Consider the following 18,734-nt stretch of genomic DNA (forward strand, 5'->3'; position numbering starts at 1 on the left):
TTTATCTCCTGATAATTTCTATGTTTACCCATGTCTCTACAACGTCCTTGGCAGACTCCAACTAAGCAAAACCAAGCAGCACACTAAAAAAACCCTGTCCTCAAAGACAGACCAACAATCAGTGGTGAGAAAGTGCTACAGAGCAGTGCCATGTTCTTCATGATACCCACAGCCACAGGCAAGTCCCATTTTCCTAAGATACAGTTGTATACCAGATTAATTGGCTGTCTGTAAGATTTAGACAAGACTATGTCTGGACAGGAGAAAGCTCCTGTATGGAAACATTTCAGAAAAAAAAAAATCACATTGTAGAATATTTGCTTAAGAAAAATGTGTCCTTACACTGGAAGAGAGTGTTTACAGGGGCACAGCTCAGAGCATCCAAGTCTATTTGAAACTGGATTAAATCTTGCATGAGCTATTTGTATGTAAGATTGAAACTTTATACAAAATTAATTTAGTCCTGCAAGCCTTACTTTCAGTGTTATATGTATAAAAAGGAGGGTGATGACTTCTTTTCACACAAACTATCCTATTTTAAAAGAAGTATTAATACTTATTCTCACCTTCCAAAATGTGATCAGATTCTTCAAATCCTTTCTTCACATCTCCCTTATTAATCCTCTTTATAGACTTAAAAAAGGATTGTTTCTCAATAGCTTCCTAGGAAACAGAATGACACAATGACATTCTAGTGTAAGAGGAGTGAAATCAGACTTCCTCTGACTGAAGAAGAAATATCCAACATAAAAAGCACAAGCACTTATCAGATACTAACTATGGTAATAGTCAAAAGAGACTTGACTAAAAGCAGTACAAAATAACTTTTGGCAACATGGCAGTTTCACAATGAATACCATAATTGGACAATCTTAGATTGCTCCTCGTGACCCATTTTACATTACGGACACAGGACCTCAAGGTCTGTAGCCATAGGAGCTGTAATTTACAACTTATGTTGTATTTACAACTTATGTGACCCAAAAGCTGGGGGAAAGGAAAATAAGGAAAAAAAGAAAAAAAGAAAGAAAAAAAAAAAAGAAAATGACAGAAAGAGAAAACTGAGTCTCTCAGATAAGAAGAGAATTTCTGCAGAAATAGTTCACTTCTGAGATAATATACGATAATCTTTCTTGGACATGTTTTACAAAGGCATTTTTCTTTTGACAAAACTGAAGCTTTCCACAACAAAAAAACCCCAGAGAATGATTGAATAACAAAACCAAAAAAAAATCAGCACATTTTTGGCTCCACTCTTATCTTCCCTGGTTGAATAAACAACTGGAAGCCTCAGAAAAGGAAAAGTTCTCATACATTGTTTGTGAATCCAGAAATCATACAAACAACCCAAAATCTCTGTCCTCAGATGGTAGTACCAAAGTCTGTCCAAGACAATGCACAGACTCTGTATTTGCATGAATACAATTCGCATTACAAAACACATGTTACGAAATACTGACTATTAAAAAAAATTAGTTAGAATCCCGTGGTTCTAATTGGTCCCCAGTAAGAATGGCTTCATACCTTTTTTTCTCAATTCTAGATATGAATGCTGTATAGATATTATAATTTGTCTTTACTGTCTCATAAGGAAATCTTGTCAACAAATCTTCTAGTTGAAAAAAAAAACACATGAAATTATCACAAATTGTTGACATGAATTTCTTCAGTTTTGAGAAAAGCCATTTAAGGGCTGTGTCCATAAAGTCAGTGGAAATGTTCACAGTGGGGAATGAACTCCTGAAAATTAATTTCATTAGCTTAGAAACTAGACAAGTGGTCTGCAGAAATCTCACAGAAACAGTGCAGTGACAGGACTGGAAAAGACATTTTCACACCCTATTATTGACTGCTATAAATGAAGGAGTGAAGAATGAATGGATATCAATGAAGCCAGCAGGGCTGGAGAATATTAAAAGCAAGCATCTGTGGGTAAGAATGTACACTACAGTAACCTTGTTAATTCAAACAAATTTGTGCTGATCACAATCTACCTACCCACCCAAGTTTGGTTTATTTGTTTCAGCTTTAAATAACACAAAATGACTTAATGTACTCTAAATCAGTAGGATGTCAAAGATGTGTCTTCTTTATATTTAAATACACAAATTATTCTTTCTGTCCATATCGTGTTGCACCCACAAAGACAAACAAAACATGTGGTTAAATAGTCGCAAGCGTGAGAACAGAACTAGACATCAGGGGGTCCCAAGCCAACTGCAGATGCAGAACTGAGCCATCTTACCTGAATTGTGACAATAGGTTTAAGTTCTTCATACTTGATCTTCACAGCTTTTGCTGCTCTTCTGGAATGTTCCTGTGTGTCTGCAAGGACTGCACCGATGATATGACCAACACAAGTGACCTACAGGCAAGATGAGGACACACCATCATTTGGTGTGGATATATGCAGGAACTGAGAGGCTCATTTATCTATTCCTTTTGTGTAGATTTTTATCTGTTCTTTCAGAACAGTCTAGTTAAAACAAGTCCAGGGAAAACAATCATAAACAAATTTGGAGAGCAACTGAATGAGGGAGCCTGCTCCAGTTGGCTGCAGCTTAAAGAAGAATCATGCAGATAACACAAAGGAGAGGGGCACAGGGCAAAGGGACTCAGGCTTTATTGAATTTGGCACCAAGATTTCTATTGACCCCAGTGCAGTTAGAATTTATCTCTGTATAAGGTACAGGACTTCACTGGACAATATGAGAAATCTTATCTCCTGAGCAACAGGATTGAAAAGGCTATTTTTAACCACGTACCACATCTTCAGCAAAGACAGTCTCGTCGTTAGCGATGCCAGTGATGTTACTGCCAGGAACATCCTTGGCAGAGACAAAGCACACAAACCCAGGAACACTCTGAGCTTCAGATGCATCTACAGAACTAAAGAAAGGAGGAGAGGTAGTGTTAATTCTCTTTTTTCTTTGTGTCAGCACTTACGAGATTCCCATACATATTCAGGCTGATTCCCTGAAGTTTGGTTATGCTACATGAATGTCATGTGAGACCAAGGCAGAAAGGCTAACATACTAGATTAAAAAAATTTTGAATGTATATGATATTGTGAATCCTGACTGTGAGTCTGATCACCAGTCTGCTTCTTTGGACTGTATCATACCATACAGCTTTTAGCTAAAACATATCTGAACTTGATCCAATGGCCAGGTGTACTGAAGTTCCCCTGACACCCTTTGCCAAAGAAAAATGGATATTAGTGATACTTTGCCTCCACTGTCTTTGTAGCTGCCATGATTCTGTGAATGCAAGATTCCTCTCTGTCTATTCATAAACATGAAATTTTAGTGCAAACACGTATCATCTACCAATGGATTCGCCACTAGAGGAAAATGTGTCTGTGAGTCAGGGAGAAATTGTTGAGTATTAATCACAAGGAAGCTGCAGGGTTTTTAAAAGGATGCCAAAGAAATGATGTTCCAAAAGACAAAAAGCTTCATGAAAGGCTTTCTTTGGCAATCAGCAAAAGAGGTATCTAACCAAAATTCTTGTCTGCTTGAATCATATACAGATTTAAAACTCAGTGACTATAAAAGAGCAACATAATTTAATTGTTATAGGGGAGCTTAGTAAAATATGTATTACAAAAGTCTTTCATGCTCCTTTCGCAATTTTTTGTACGTTGGCTATATAATTGTCTTCCTTTACAAGGGAACAGTTGCAAATAGAAAAGCTATGGCTTTATCTTTGCTAACTGAATGATTTATTGCCTTCTGTAAATTGCTGCAATTCTTTCAGCAGCTTGTTGATATTTCTGAAACTCCAATACAAACTGTGCTTGAAAGTAGCTGTTTATGCATCCCAGTGAGATACAGCCTTTTTTTAAAAAGACATTAAGTGTGCGAATGAACTTTCCCACACGAACCCTTAGAGAGCAGGAACTGAAGACAATGCTATTTTTCTTTGGCAAGTTCACTTTCCCGTGCTTCTGCTGTAATGCCTCAGAAACAATCCCCTGACACTTCCCCTTAGTTGCAAATACAGAGGCAGATGATGTTTGATTTACATTGGTGATCCAAATCTGACTTGGTGAAGTGGAAGTTTTCAGAGTCAATATTTTGACTGCCAAAATCATAGGTTGAGATAATTCTGTCCTCTAAATGTTCTACTACTTCCTCTACAGAAAAATAAAGGCTTGAAATATGTGTGCACAATGCAAATGCAAGAGAATGTATACTACAACCCCTAGAAAACACTGCATACTGTGGTCACAGGCATGGATCTGATGCTTTCTCTATCACCCCATCTGCACTGGTAGTAGTAACAATACTTGAGTGCTTGCAGCACTCAACAATGACCACATTGCAACACCTAAAATTTAACTATGATGACAGAGCAATTTCTTTCATAACCTGGGAGTCAACTACTACATCTCTGCATCCATGACCACCATGCTGCCCATCCCATGTTAGACCACTGTGGGAAACCTCTGGGCAGGAAGCCTAAATAGGCAGGAAGTATTGCCTAAGGAATGAACAGCACATCGCAAGGCTATTGAGGATGACATGAGGCAATGTAACACGGAGTGTCCTACATCAAAGCAGTCGAGGGCAAACAAGAGCCTGCAGAGCCACCACCATGTAAACGAAATTGGGGTTTGTGGGAGGCGGTCAGTCCCACAATTAAAAGTCATATGAGAATTTAGATGGCATTACCTGCCAGGATTGGCTTTTTGGAGTTGGTTAGTCACTATTGTTATAAATTATGTATCAGTCTTGCCCTGGGTGGATATGTTTTCAGATATACCTGCACTTCCAAATACTGACTTGTCCACCTTGCTACAGCCAAGCACTAACAGCTCTACATTTATAGAATCCAACTCACGTACAACTGTTGTGCAGAAGGCTTGATCACAGCCAGTGCAGGCTGTGTAAGGCAAAAACCAGAAGAGAGTGCACACAGCTGCAGTGCTGGTAGAACTGCATGTTACAGCTTTTTAGGCTGATAGGAAAGAGAATTTTCAAGCTGCATACTCCTCTTAGTGATTAAAATGACATCAGACACTGTGGTGCTCTTCTACCCTGCTCCTTTATAATTCTGCATGCTTGAATATGAGATGAGAAATGCAAAAAGGTGTCTACAGTGGAGGGGTTTGTGCTTCAGCGAAGCCCAAAGTTCGTTGTTAATTCCCTTATTTTCCCACTGAAGCAGACTTGCAAGGCAGCTGTAACACATACAGCTCGCCCCACGTAGCAACGTGCAATGGAGTTCTCACCTAAGAAAAAGCCTTCCCCCCACCCACAGCTTGACAGATCAGTGTTTTCTAAGCCACCAGGCACCGAATACTTCCAACATCTGAAACTCCGGAGCAACACTTACAGGATCTTAGCGTGGGCTTTGGTGCTGGTCACCAGTGTTAGATACAGCTCCTTCTCGTAGTGAGGGATGTCATCGCAGTAAACAGCTTCTCCACTGGCTTGTTTGGCTGCCGAAACGTGCATCAAGGGCCGTCCCACCATATCTTCAACTGCCTGTCCCCTGGGCACTTCCTGCAGTAAAACACAAGGCTACTGTCTCAGATTGCAGGAGGTGGAAGCATTGATGGGAGAGCAAAAGGTGCTGTGAAACATTCTAGTGAGATGGGGAATGGGATGGGTGCTCGGTCCTGTGGGAAAGGAAGGTAAACAAGGTGCCACAAGATGTGCTGCAGAAGGGAGCTGCGGAGAATGAAGCGAAAGGGATTTGGATTTTGAAATTTCTGTGGAAGAGAAGGATTTGATTGGACAGCTTGTTTAGAGAGTTCAAGTTCTGAAGCTGGATCCTACTCTCAAAGCTGAAGAGAGCAGGTCACTAACAGAGAAATAAAAAAGAAGATACGTGCTGAATCTGAAGCCTGAGAGATTCAAAGAGAGGCAGACTGTAACTGGGAAAAGCAGAAAGGGAATTTCAGTTTGGACATGGAGCTGGCTGCAGGAGGAAAAGTGATGTTTATGAAGCTGTACACATCAGCAATTGTCTTGGGTAATAATAGGAAAGAACATTGCATCCTACAGTGAGGAAGGGACTAAGGCCCAGACACAAATTTCAAGCACGGCTTTATTTAAGTTTATGTAATGACCATACTCAGGGAGACAAAAAGATAAGAAGCACAGTCTGAGCTACAGAAAAACCTGAGTCTACATCATGTTAACACAGCTACTTACTTGGAAAAGTTGCTACTTACTTGGAAGAGCTGGGCATTTGCAATGGGATCTCTGTGAAACAGCTCTGTAGCACTGATGTAGTTTGAAGGGATGGGCTCACACAGATTTTTCTGCTAGAGACATATTAAAGAAAATCATCTTCCTGCCAATTCCTTTCTCACATTCCCTAGTAGCCCAGGATTTTTTCCCTTCTCCATCTTCCAGTTAAGATAATTCATATTCTACTGAGTGAAAGGCAAACAAGGCTCAGGCTCTGTGCAAAGAATAGCCATAGAACCACAAGACTGGTTGTAATGCAACCAACAGGCAAAGTCCAGGAATCATCCTGTGAGCCTACAGAGCAGCATCGTTCCACAACAAGGTGAGGATGCCACGAGGAAATAAGTGGGAAGATACACTGTACTTACATGGAGGTGAGGAGTAGAGTAGCTCTGGCAGCTATTGCAACATGGATTTTGTTTTCGGGTACAACTCTGCTTGAATCTGACCCTTCCCCAGGCCTTCCCCACCAAGACAGCACAAACTGGTCCCCCTCCCCTAAATCTGCCTTCCCTAGCAGCACTTACAGTGCCATTGAGGTTCTTGCTCAGTTTCTGAAGGACCGTCAGGTAGAACTTGAAGAAGAAGCTGAGGGTGAGTGTGCGTCGGAAATCCACCATCCCCCCAGGGGCAGAGGGAGACAAATCCATCTCACCCGCCAGTAAGCGGCAGGCATCCTGCAGCAGCTTCTCATTCCAGTCTCTGCAAAGGAACAAAGGTGACACAGAGCCCTTGCTCAGCCCCAAACATCACCAGGGCAGACTAACTCTTCTGACTTAGAGAATCTCCTGAGTTGGAGGGGGCTCACAAGGATCACTGAAGTCCAGCTTACAGAGGACACACCAAGGATCACACCGTGTGCCTGAGAGTATCATCCAAATGCTTCTTGAACTCTGTCAGGCTTGGTGCTGTGACCATTTCCCTGGCGTGCCAGTACCCAACCACCCTCTGGGTGAAGAACCTCTCTCCTAATATCTAACCTAAGCCTACCCTGACACAGCTTCATGCCATTCCCACAAGCTTTCAAGCAACAGCCATGTGTTCTATCTGCTTATAGTATATTTGTGTGCTTTGTTTTCATCTTGGGCTTATGTCACCTTTTCCAAAGATGTAGTAAAGCTATTAAATGATAACAGCATGGACTTCTCAGTCCAGTTTGAGATAAACCCAGTTTTCTAGGTCGTGCCTACATCCAGCTTCTGTCCACTTCAACAGATGAGAGAATTTGGCAAGACAATGGCTCTCTGAACAAGAGAATTACATGAACCTCTGAGAGTAAAGAGTACTGGAGGAAGCAAGGCATCAGACAAAACACACACTGCTGCAGAAGTGTAGCTACACTTCTTCCCTTTTCTCCTTCTGTGTACTATTAGAGATGATTTAGGGCATTTGAACTGTTCCTGGAAAAAATCAGAACCGTTCCATTACACAGCTTTTCTATCACAGAAAAAATCCTACCTGCCAGTGAGCTCCTTGCAAGTTTTTAGTGCCAGGACAGTTGTAGGAGCCATTCCTCCATAGCTTAGTTTTATCTCCTCCACCCGGCTAGTGCCATCTTGGAACAGGACTCTCATCCCACAGGTCACAATAGCAATGTCATCTTCACGACGGGAAGCCTGCTTGAAAGCTGAGAAGTATTCACCCTAGAAGACAAGAAAATATTTATTTATTCTCTACCTTGGCATGCTTTGGAGTATAAATATTGGCAAGCTATTAATCTATCTCTACATGGATGAGCTGTTCCAGGAGACTGTGTCTGGTTCATTCATCATGCAGGGCCAAGCAGGACATGTTTGTTCAGGCAGCACTGTATATTTTCACGTGATACAATGATTGATTCCAGTATTAGATCCATGGTTATTAGCCAGCCTAGGACTGTGGGGAAAGTGAACTTTGATGGAAATCTGCTCATACCCATCACAATTTTTTCCATATCTTTAGAGGAAGAACCAGGACAGACTGCTTGTACATAAACAAGATTACAGTTTCTCAGCAATTTTTTCTTTCTCCCAGGCTGCTAAGCTGCAAGTCTAATCAGTAAAATTCATATCCTAAACACCCTCCTTTCAGAAGTCATCAAATTCTGCAAGAACTGAAATCCATAACAACAAATGTCTCTCAGTTCTAGGATAGACCAGACTAATTAATATAAGACAATTTCAATCTGTTACTGCAAATACAATTCCCAGTTACTATCCTGAATCCTCTGCTGGTCTCAGCAGAGTGAGGAAATTCTTGTAAACGCACCAGCAACTCCAAATCACAAAACCCAGAAGCTCTCCTATGAAAAGTGCCAGTAGATAAGAGATTAACACTCCACCAGTATACATTGACTAGCAGTGTCACCCTGGAGTCATGGTATGGTCAATCCCCTTGCCTGTGCTGCAGATTACAATGAATTGCTGCTCAGGCATCCTGCAGACTAAGAGAGGAATCAGATCTGATGTTTTTGCACAGCCCTTCTGGAGAGTTTTCTGACAAGTTTCATCTCTAATAGCTTAGCCAAGTGATTCTGCACAGCACAGCAGTCTGTTCCATTAATTACTTCTAATCAGAAGTGGACGGCAATTCTTTCATTATTGTAAAGAACAATTTCTCTACTGTTGACAATGAGAACAGTTTCACAAATAGTCCCTTTTGTGCATTGAGGACTTGTTACTGGAGAGATAACTGGAGGGTGTGTTTCATTTACTGAATTCAAGTAATTACTTGGCAGCCTGCAAATAATAGCAGAGGAGCATCAGCAGCATCCTCCCAGCAAGGACATTCTGCCACTCTACTTGTGAAAACAATTAGCTTTCAAAGAGGAAAAAAGGAGCCTCTTCTCTTACTACATACTTAAGAGATTTCCAATAACATGATTGCAATAAGAGAACAATATTTGCCTTCGCTCCTCACAAAGCACTGTAATTTTCTTGGTACAGACTCCAGAGTGGGAGAAAAGGCACTTGCTATTTTTCCTCACTAGGAGTGTAGGTAAGGTAATCATCAAACCAGCCTCTCATGTATGCCCTACCTCTTGGTGGAACAACAGAGCACCTAAACTATCACAGTAAAAGTTTCTAGGTGTTGGTTATTCTCACAGGAAAGCAAAATAACCCTTACTCTTAAGGACTGCATATTAAGGACCTAGACCAGCATCCCCTTTCCCTTTCTGGACAAGATGCAATACCAGAAAGGAAAACATTAAGAAATCCACAGGCCCTAAAAGATTCATAGGCAACATACACAATTTCTTCAGCCCATCACCATGGAATATAAAGATCAATAATGAATGAAGGCTAGAGGATACTAAATTAAAGGAGGAAATAAGATTTCATGACCACCTTCTGTCTCTTCAGCAGGGCAAAAATTGTGATACCATGAGCCTATGATGGCAGTACTGAGCAAACAGTAGGTTACGATTCATTTCCAAAGACAGAAATATATAAGCATTGCATTTCCAGGCTTCTTCTATTTGAAAAGCAGTAAATGTCTAGGTGGTACAGAATACTGCTATCATAAAAATTAAATGACAGTGATAACTGCAGTAGAGAAAGATGTATAAAACATGTACAGAGAAAGTAAAAGTACATGATAAACTGATGGTCACTAGGTGAGTAATGATGCAAGTGGTGCATAATATTTGTGAACATTATTTGAAAGGAATGTTTTTATAGTCCAAAAGAGAAAGAGGGCTGTTATATAAAGGACATGTCCTGTTTTAGGAATGTCTCGTATACAAAAAGCTAAGCAGTTTTCTTTTCTGGAATCTGTTTATATTTTTATCTTTAATCCTGGGAGCTATTTTCTTTCCTAGTACTGTCTTTGCTCAGCTGTAATTGCCTTACAAGTATAGATTCAAAAATCTTTATTCTCTGAATATCTTAAATATCTGACACACAAATTAGCAGGGGAAAAAGGTGTTGCCTCCTCTCCCTTAATAGCCTCTCTGTGATTAAGCCTACCCTAAGCTCAAATCCCCTGCAGTAACACTGAATTGTGTAAACTTCTAAACTTCTTTAGCTAAATTGTTTCTGGGGTTTAGCCAGTCTTATCCTTGTTGTGACATGTTACATCAATGGAAGACGTAACATTAATTTTAAACAAACATAAAGTAAAAAAAATTGTCTAGCTGTGTGCTGACACAGCCCTACTCCCACTTGTGAGGAAATCACAGTTGCAGAAAACTTTACCTGCCATATGCCAGCAGCTTCAGACATGCCCTGAAGAACTTTAGTCTCCCTGACTGTGGGCAAAGATCAGCCAAGAAACCATGAGGTAGAGTTCAAAAGTTGTTTTAGTTTTTCAGATCAATGAGCTGCATATGACCTAGGGATGAAGCCACTGTGCGTGTAAAAATTTGTGTGTTTTGTGAAACTGCTCTATGACTGTCATATGGATGGATGAACATGTAGTTTTCCATTGACTGCCTCAAGTGTGTTCCTCATTTTGGCAAGAAGTGATGTTTCCTGCAATTATCACGAGACCAAAGAAGGAACACTTAAAAAATAAATGGAAAAATACCATAAAAAACCACATTTGTGTTCCCTTAATAGTTACATAGCAAAATCTGAGAGGATAGACAAAGGATTTATTGGTTCTATCTCATAATATGATAGCATTTCAAATAAATCAGTGTTTTTCATTTATAAAGAATATGTGTCACTACACCATGAATCCTTGCATCTTATAACCTGGGGCCTTGAGCCCTAAAAAGGTAAATACCTTCACAAGCATAAAATTATAGTCTGGTGTTCTAAGCCCTACAGGAAAAAAAGAGAGTTTTACCTCTCAGACACTCTAAATCAGTCAAGGTTCATGCTGCTACAGCAGAAAAGTATTCATTTTTCTATCTCAAGAAAGTTTTTCAGGCTCATTTGAAGTTGCAAGTCTGCATTACCAAAATGCCCTGAAAACCAGTCCTTGTGGTTTCCATCTTGCAAGGCAAGGATGCAGAAACTGAATTTCCCTTTTATCCATACACACTTTTTACAATTTGTTTTCCCATTTCGGTTCACAGAAATTAAGCAGGAGCCTTGGGAACCTTAACCTCACTTTATGTCAGGAACTGCTAAAATCTTTGCTGTACTGTTCTTCAAACAGAACTTATACCTCTGGGAACATCACTTTGTCACATTTTCTCATTACTGAATGCACTCAAAAACCTTCAGACAATAAAGTGAAATTTATATTTCTCACACCAGAAAACTTCTTGAGCTTACCATACTTTATCATAGAGACCAGCTTCCCTTGCTTGTCAAAAATAGTGTGTTGCTAGTTTTTCTACAAATTATTTACTTGTCTGTTGGTCCACTTGGGACTGCATAAGCATTTGGAGGTTGGTCAGGGAAAAAGTGCCTAACATGGAAAATAACTCTCAATTAACAGCATTTTAGCTCTGTGGACAGTAAAGTTTTTTCCTACAAGCTTACCTTCTTGCTGTAGGGTATTTCAACAGAGAGAAGTATTTCTTCAGGCTTAACTACTGTCTTTCTGTACCCAGTGAAAAACTTTTCATCCATCGTGATAGTCCTTTTGCCCTCTGTAGAGCAAAGAAATATCAATGGTGGATGAATGAAGAATGGCAATAATAAATGCAAAAGAGCCTTCAACCTACACAAATCACGCTTGATATCAATATGTTTTCATTTTTCCACCCTCTTTCACCAAATCAGGAAAGGTTTTCTCAGATTAACTTTGGTATTTATGGAATCTATGACAGCTTCTGCCTACGTATTAAGTTTTCTATGCACAGGCAGTGATCAAAGACACCTCCTTCCTTCTTTATCTAATTAAAGCTGAGCCTCCAGGTGAACCAGTTTCCAATACCCCAATGAAATCCTCTCTTTCTCCTTTCCACAGCCTCCACACAAACCAGCACAAGAGAATGTCAGTTCACTGACCAGACAGTCCACTTACTTCAAGGATCCTATTTCAAAAAAATTATTCCTAAGAGCAAATAAAAACTGAGATGTTTGGCTTTCTTCATAGAAAAACAAAACAAAATAAGCCTCAGTCTTTATATGAATAAACCATAAGGATCAAAGTACGACAGTGACAGAAACTATTTCATGCTTAATAGACATCTTCAACCAGCTCTTCACAAGGATGTACCTGTAAGTACATACACAGCATCAGAGATAAAATCTGGCACGGAAGTTCAAAATTCTTTAAGAAGCCAAACTTAGGCCTAGCTTTAGGACTTCAGCCTCAAAAAGGGTGAAACCCCTGAAGACTCAGACTAAGCCTATTTTAGATAATGTTAACTTCCATTTTCAAGTTCTGACCTGACATAACAACCCGTAGCAGAGGGGTGTTGATTATCCCACTCCCCTCAGTGCCACCCAGAAATGTAAGTAACTTACCTTTTGATACCAGAGTCAATTTGCTTCCACTTGCCATTAACACAGGATTTAAATCAGAAATTGGGCTTGCTGTCATTATGTTCCCACCAAGAGCCTAGAGTGATGATAATGCATTAGATAAATATTAAAAATCTTAGCAATTTTAGGCCTCTAATTAAGGGGGAAAACCTAAGTACCATGAAGCTATTTGCTGCCCCAGTGAATATTTACATTTGCCTGAAACAGACTTAGAACAGTGTTTTATTAATGCATTATAACTACCTTACACTCAAACCTCATGTGCACAACAATGCCGAAATTCAATCACTGTAGCTGCCATTAAGGGAAGATCCATGAAACTGTAAAGCATTTTTTCAGTAACAAACAGGAACCCAAGTTTTTTTGTCTGCAATACCACTGTACGGCACAGTACCTCATGGAACAAAATTTCACGTTTGGTAGATTGGTTTACCTGCTTGCTTGTTTTGAGGGTTTTTTTCTTATAATATACAGAGTTTGAACCTTCCCCTTTAAAACTAGAGGAGAATTTGCCAAATCTGATGCATTAATACTGTGACTATCACGGCTGTGTTGGCAGTAATAAACACATCTGCTTCTTTGAAGTTTGTCCAGCAGCCTAAATACATTTTTGTTAAATTAGTCAAATCTCACTACAGTTTCTCCCACTTGCTAATAACAGCAATGGAAAACCTGAACAACTGCCATGTTTCCCTTGCTTGCTAGATCTGTGACATCAGTATAGCACAGACACCAGCTGGTGTCAGTTCCTGGGGCTGATTTTTGTGCAGCAGTTTCTTTGCCGAGGTTTGCAAATGTTCTTATGTGAGAAGCACAAGGCACACCAACATTGGGTCAGGCAGGCAAGCTCCTCAGACTGAGCTTCCAGTTACAGTCCCTGGTGCTCCTGAGTCACTTACAGCAACATTCCTGATCTGTGGCCCTGCAAACCACCGCAGCTGTTCCAGGACAGCCTGGAAGACCTCGGTTTTGTATGGAGGAAGCTCTGCCACTGCTTTTCTCATAACCTCCTCTACTGAGCGCAGGGTACAGGCAGCGCCGATGGTGACCCCTGGAAACAAACAATGGAAAAGAATTGTTGTCCTCCCAAATGTCAAGGTACAGGAGAATGGTTGTGACTGTGTCTGCAAAGCTTAGATGCCACTGAATTTAATTAGACCTTCAGTTAAACAAAACTACTTAGCATGCATTGCATGTAAGCATCATGTCCTCAAAACAAAATTCACCTTAAATCACAGCTCATGGTGATGCTTTCTCTCACATGACAACACACCATCCTTTTGCCTCAGGGTATTATTAACAATATTGTCATCCTATAGGTATTAGTTTGTCCTTTGAGAAATGAACTACAACTTCTTTCCAGTTTCCACACTTCAAATATCCTAATAGACACTGGGCCACATGCACTACATTGTCCTAATTGCACCTATTTGTAAGGTTGACCCTTTTCCACCATGAAGATAAAGGCAATAGAATCATAGAATCGTTAAAGTTGGAAATTACTTCCAAGATCATTGAGTCCAGCCTTTGACTGAACACCACCATGTCAGCTAAAGCATAGCATTAAAGTGCTACATCCAGTCATTTCTTGAACACTTCCAGGGATGGCGATTCCATCACCTCCCTGAGCAGCCCATTCCAATGCTTAGCCATCCTTTCAGTGAAGAAATTCTTCCCGATGTCCAACCTGAACCTCCCCTGTGCATCTTCAGGCCATTTCCTCTTGTTCTGTCACTGAGAAGAGACCAACGCCCACCTGGCTACAACCTCCCTTTGGATAGTTGTAGAGAGCGATAAGGTCACCCCTGAGCATCCTTTTCTCCATCATGAACAGCCCAGCTCACTTTTTTTATATATCCCTCACTTAATTCCTTGCATAGGAAAGACATAATGGATACAGATTGCAGTCTTTAATCTGAGGATTTTCCTTCTTACCTCTTTATTATTCCACGGAGTCCCCACTCAGCTCACAGGCTTTCTGCCTCTTTTTTGCTCACCTGTTTCAGTGTGCTGAACAGCATTCATTTCAGGGATCCATGCTGGTGCAATTATCACTGGATACAAGAAGTTCTTTAACCTCATCTCAATACCTGAAGGAAAAGTAAGGCTCCTTCAGTTACACATGAGTGACAGAGACCCTAAGTTAGCTGTTTCCTGATGAAATGTAAGCAGGTCTACCAAGGAGTCAGTTCATCTGTCATCTGTTACACAGATTATATAAGGACACAGACATACCAAACTAAAAGCTGTTTTCCACTAATATCACAATTCTCATAGAGAAGTTTTAGAGGCTCTTTTCTAGTCTTACAATAACCCTAAACACACTGTTTGGTACTTGTGTAACCTGGTTATTGTTGTACATAATCCTTCAGGAAAGAACAGTGAATATAATAGACCATACAGCGTTTGGGGATTGTCTCCTGAACCAATTGTTCAGGCTAACAGCATTACTAAATATGCCTGAACTCTCCTCCTCAGCACTTATATTTGCAAAGTATCTATCTGGGGTGAGCAAACAATAAGATTTCAAGTCTTAAGAGTTTGCCCACTGAAAAGTCCTTCAAAACACAGGTTTCACAACTGAATTCATTTGATTATAGAGATATTTTATGCTGTGTCACTCCCCTCTCCTCAAAATTCCACAAAATGGCACAAAGGCTCAGAGATCTGGATTAGCAATTTTTTTGGCCAGCACAGGGAAAAACATTCACTGTGAGATTAATTTACCTGAGAAAAAAAATCTGTTCCTATATACAACCTGAAAATTAAACAGCTTTTAACAGCAATTGCATGAGAGAAGTTTGCATTTGCACTGTTTTCACAAAATATTCCATGGAAAGTTTTCCAACTGCTCATAATGAGTATCAACTCTTTCTCTTACCCACTTCTGTGTTCCCCACAACAAGTTTGGCATTGGGGTACTGGGATTTGAGAGCCACCAATTCCTTGAGAGATGTAGGCTGGATCCACATCACACGCTCGCCTTTGAAACACATCTGTTTCTGCTGTTTGTTCCTCTGAGTCTGCAAAAGTGAATTCAGATAGAGCTCAGACCCTACATCAAGCCAAGAATCCTGCTCACATTCTGCCCATGCCTGTGCCAGGCCAGGCTCCATCTCAGTCAAGTTACTGACAGGTGGCTGTGATATCCTCACTGTTGCTGGCAGTTGGCCATTCCCCATCCTTCTGCTAGCAGTGACGACAAAAGTGCTCCCTTCCTGATACTGCCAGGTGCATCCTGCTGCCACATCTCCCTGGCAAGACCTCTGCCAGCAAGCTCCATCTGACCAAAGTTCTGGCAGATGCTCGTGGCTTCAGCCACCTTACAAATAATGGGTTTTCCATTCTCAGCTCAATCCAAAAATGTCAGTCTTCGGCACTGATGAATTTTAGCTACCAGGTAGGCCAGATTCTGATTCCCTTTTTAACTCCTTCCTCCAGTGACTGAAGAAAATAGACTTACATGTCTGCCTCAGAGCAACATGAGATCAACCCTTGGGCAGGAGAACATCTTGGAGAAGAAACAGAGGAGCCCTATCTGAAGCTTAATACGTGTTATGCTATGATCTGTGAGAACCTACTCATGACACATTTAGGCTGGGTACAGCAGCAGAATTAATGACTTAATATCAGCTGTTTGTTAAATGTGAAGGAAGCTGTGAACATGGCATGTGCTGGATTAGATTCTTGGCTGGGAGGCATTGCTTAGGGGAAAATATCCCAAAAAAGACAGCAATGAAACATGGACAAAAACTGATCTCATCTAACTTTTAAAGTTAGTGTGACCCAACCAACTTCTACTCCTGCTATGCTGACTGAAGAGAAGTTGATGCTTTTGGAAAGTCAGTTAGTTGAGACATATATTCAGCTACATCCCATAGATCCTCCTGCCATTCCTACACTATAAAGGGAGCACAAGGATAAGCTCAGATACATCTATATTTAAGGTGGAACTTCACATATGACCTAGTAAATTGAAATTTAGATGTCTGCAACTGTTCCACCCCTTGACAGGCAGTGACCAGAAAGGAAGGTAACCCAAGATCAGAGACACGTATAGCGAGAACCAGAGAGGAAAGCCAGACAGGTGGAGCAGACACCTGGCCTGCATATTTTTTAAGCCTCCCTGGCTTAAACTCCTTCTGTTTTATAAAAGAGGGAAGGATTCATGCCCATGTATCTTCCTTTATCAGCAGCCACCTTTTGCCCAGCCATTTCCTCAGGGCAGTCACTCAAACCCCATGCAGAACGATGAAACCAACAAATCACATACTATTTCTTTTTGAATGAACTTACCATTAGCTCGGGTGGGAAGATTGGCTCCTGTGTGGGGTCCAAAGGCTGGAACTCTGAAGAGTTGAACAGGCTGGAGGACAGCATTGTCTGTGACAGAGAAAGTGCAAGTGGCTAGTGGCAGAGGACAAAGCTATCCACATAGAACCCAAAGTCATTCCTCTTTCTAGTCAAATCCTTGTTACTATTTCATGGAGCAAAGAATAGCAAACCCAGTGAAGTGATGCCACCTCATCCAGTGCTTAAGGTTCTTCAGTCTTTTTATTCCAATTTCAATGCACGTTTGAAACCTCGACCCTGAACACTAATATGTTTTTGTCAATCAAAAGTGCCCTTTCACCATGGCATGTTAAATTACATAAAGATACCTTTTCTGAGGTATGCTTTTCTGACCATAGAATATAAATTAGTCTAAACTGCTTTGCATAAATATAGCTAAATTAAAAGCACTGGGCTTGGGCATACAACAAGCCAGAGCTAAGACTTACAAATATCAGAAATAGAGAAAAAACTAATAGTTGAAAGGCACCTTACCACACTGTCTTCTTTTCCATTCATGCAGCAGCCTGGACCATTGGCTTTTCCTCCACAGCAGCCCCCATTCTGAAGAAGAAACAAGCACATTTCAACTATTTTAAATAAAGTCAAAACATTCTGATTTTTACAGGATGTAGTCCTTCCCTTTTATCAATCCCTTGACTGCAGAAATTTGCAGTAACCTTTTCCATTTATAGACTATTTGGATGAGAAAACTCCTAGCATTCTTATTGTTGGAGTATTCCACGCAACACTGGATGTTTCCTAACAAAGAAACCACAGAAATTCACTGGAATTTTCTGGCAATTAATTTCTCTATATTCTCTCTTTCCTAAATTCATTATATACTCACTCTACCTTATTCCTCAATTCCTTGTTTTCATTCCTTCGACTGGCACATAAAACGTGATTAACTTTTTTGCTCCAGATATTCCAAAAGGTTCCAACTACAGAGTTTATTGGAACAGAGATTAAATTACTTCATTCATCGCTGAACTGCAAAGTTTGGGAAAGATCATACTGGGGAATTAACTAGTTTTCAGATCTGTTTTCACAGGAAAATGGATCACTTCACTATACCAGAAGATGGTAGCACGCTGCTAACAGTTGCCACTATGCTATTTTGCAAAAATGTTGCACCTTGTAGATTCAGAAAGAACTTATCTGTCTCACTGTTGTAAAACCTGTGTCATGATGGCTAGTCATGCTTATCAGGACATACACAGTCACATCATTTTCCAAGAGACAGAGATTGAAAACAGCTCAGAGAGCTCTGAATATCTGCACCACAGTAGAGCCAGACAGGTAGTTAATGCATCAAAGCTCTAATATTATATTGAAAATTGAGGTTATGGGTTCTAACATTCAGCTTACCGTGCTATTTTCCCTCCCACTACGACAGCATCCAGTGCCATTGGCAACTCTGCCACAGCAATTCATGTCCTGTGGGAACAAAAACTGTTCTGAGAAAAATGTGCAGATTCCAAGGAAATAAAGTAGACTTGATTCCCTTTCGAGGGAAATTGATCCCACATCTCTTATATCCAAAGCAGAAAAAAGAGATGGAAGATGCCAAGCAAGTAAAAGTTTCTCTTGGCAATGCAAGGCAATATCCCACAGTGTGATGGCTGGGTCATGCCTGTTCTGCTGACAGACCTCTTGTTCTTGTCTAGAACTGCTCTCATTCAACCAGTGTCTCTGCTCCAGCTGGAGCTGTGAGGAGACATCCAGAGAAGACTAAAAGTGACAAGCACATACAATACCTAGTACTCTACCACCAGGCAGAAGATCTGACTTCTTTTTCAACCTGACTCCAACTAGTTTCATTTCTTGAATT

General features: G+C 40.5%; 1 protein-coding gene across 1 annotated transcript in view; it reads right to left on the reverse strand.

The window, feature by feature from the left end:
• The window catches only part of XDH (xanthine dehydrogenase), a 53,723-nt gene that overhangs the window by 20,107 nt on the left and 14,882 nt on the right, over positions 1-18,734 (reverse strand). Inside the window, exons 7-21 of the mRNA XM_029965025.1 lie at positions 18,272-18,340; positions 17,396-17,464; positions 16,865-16,951; positions 15,450-15,591; positions 14,566-14,658; positions 13,468-13,619; positions 12,551-12,644; positions 11,618-11,727; positions 7,662-7,846; positions 6,731-6,905; positions 6,185-6,274; positions 5,341-5,510; positions 2,766-2,889; positions 2,246-2,365; positions 567-663 (exon numbers count right to left, since the gene is read on the reverse strand). Coding sequence (XP_029820885.1) covers positions 567-663; positions 2,246-2,365; positions 2,766-2,889; positions 5,341-5,510; positions 6,185-6,274; positions 6,731-6,905; positions 7,662-7,846; positions 11,618-11,727; positions 12,551-12,644; positions 13,468-13,619; positions 14,566-14,658; positions 15,450-15,591; positions 16,865-16,951; positions 17,396-17,464; positions 18,272-18,340 — 1,777 coding nt within the window. The remainder of the gene's footprint in view (positions 1-566; positions 664-2,245; positions 2,366-2,765; positions 2,890-5,340; positions 5,511-6,184; positions 6,275-6,730; positions 6,906-7,661; positions 7,847-11,617; positions 11,728-12,550; positions 12,645-13,467; positions 13,620-14,565; positions 14,659-15,449; positions 15,592-16,864; positions 16,952-17,395; positions 17,465-18,271; positions 18,341-18,734) is intronic.

Source organism: Manacus vitellinus, unplaced genomic scaffold, assembly GCF_001715985.3.
Source record: "Manacus vitellinus isolate BGI_N305 unplaced genomic scaffold, ASM171598v3 scaffold_8_pilon, whole genome shotgun sequence".
NCBI classification, from domain to species: domain Eukaryota; kingdom Metazoa; phylum Chordata; class Aves; order Passeriformes; family Pipridae; genus Manacus; species Manacus vitellinus.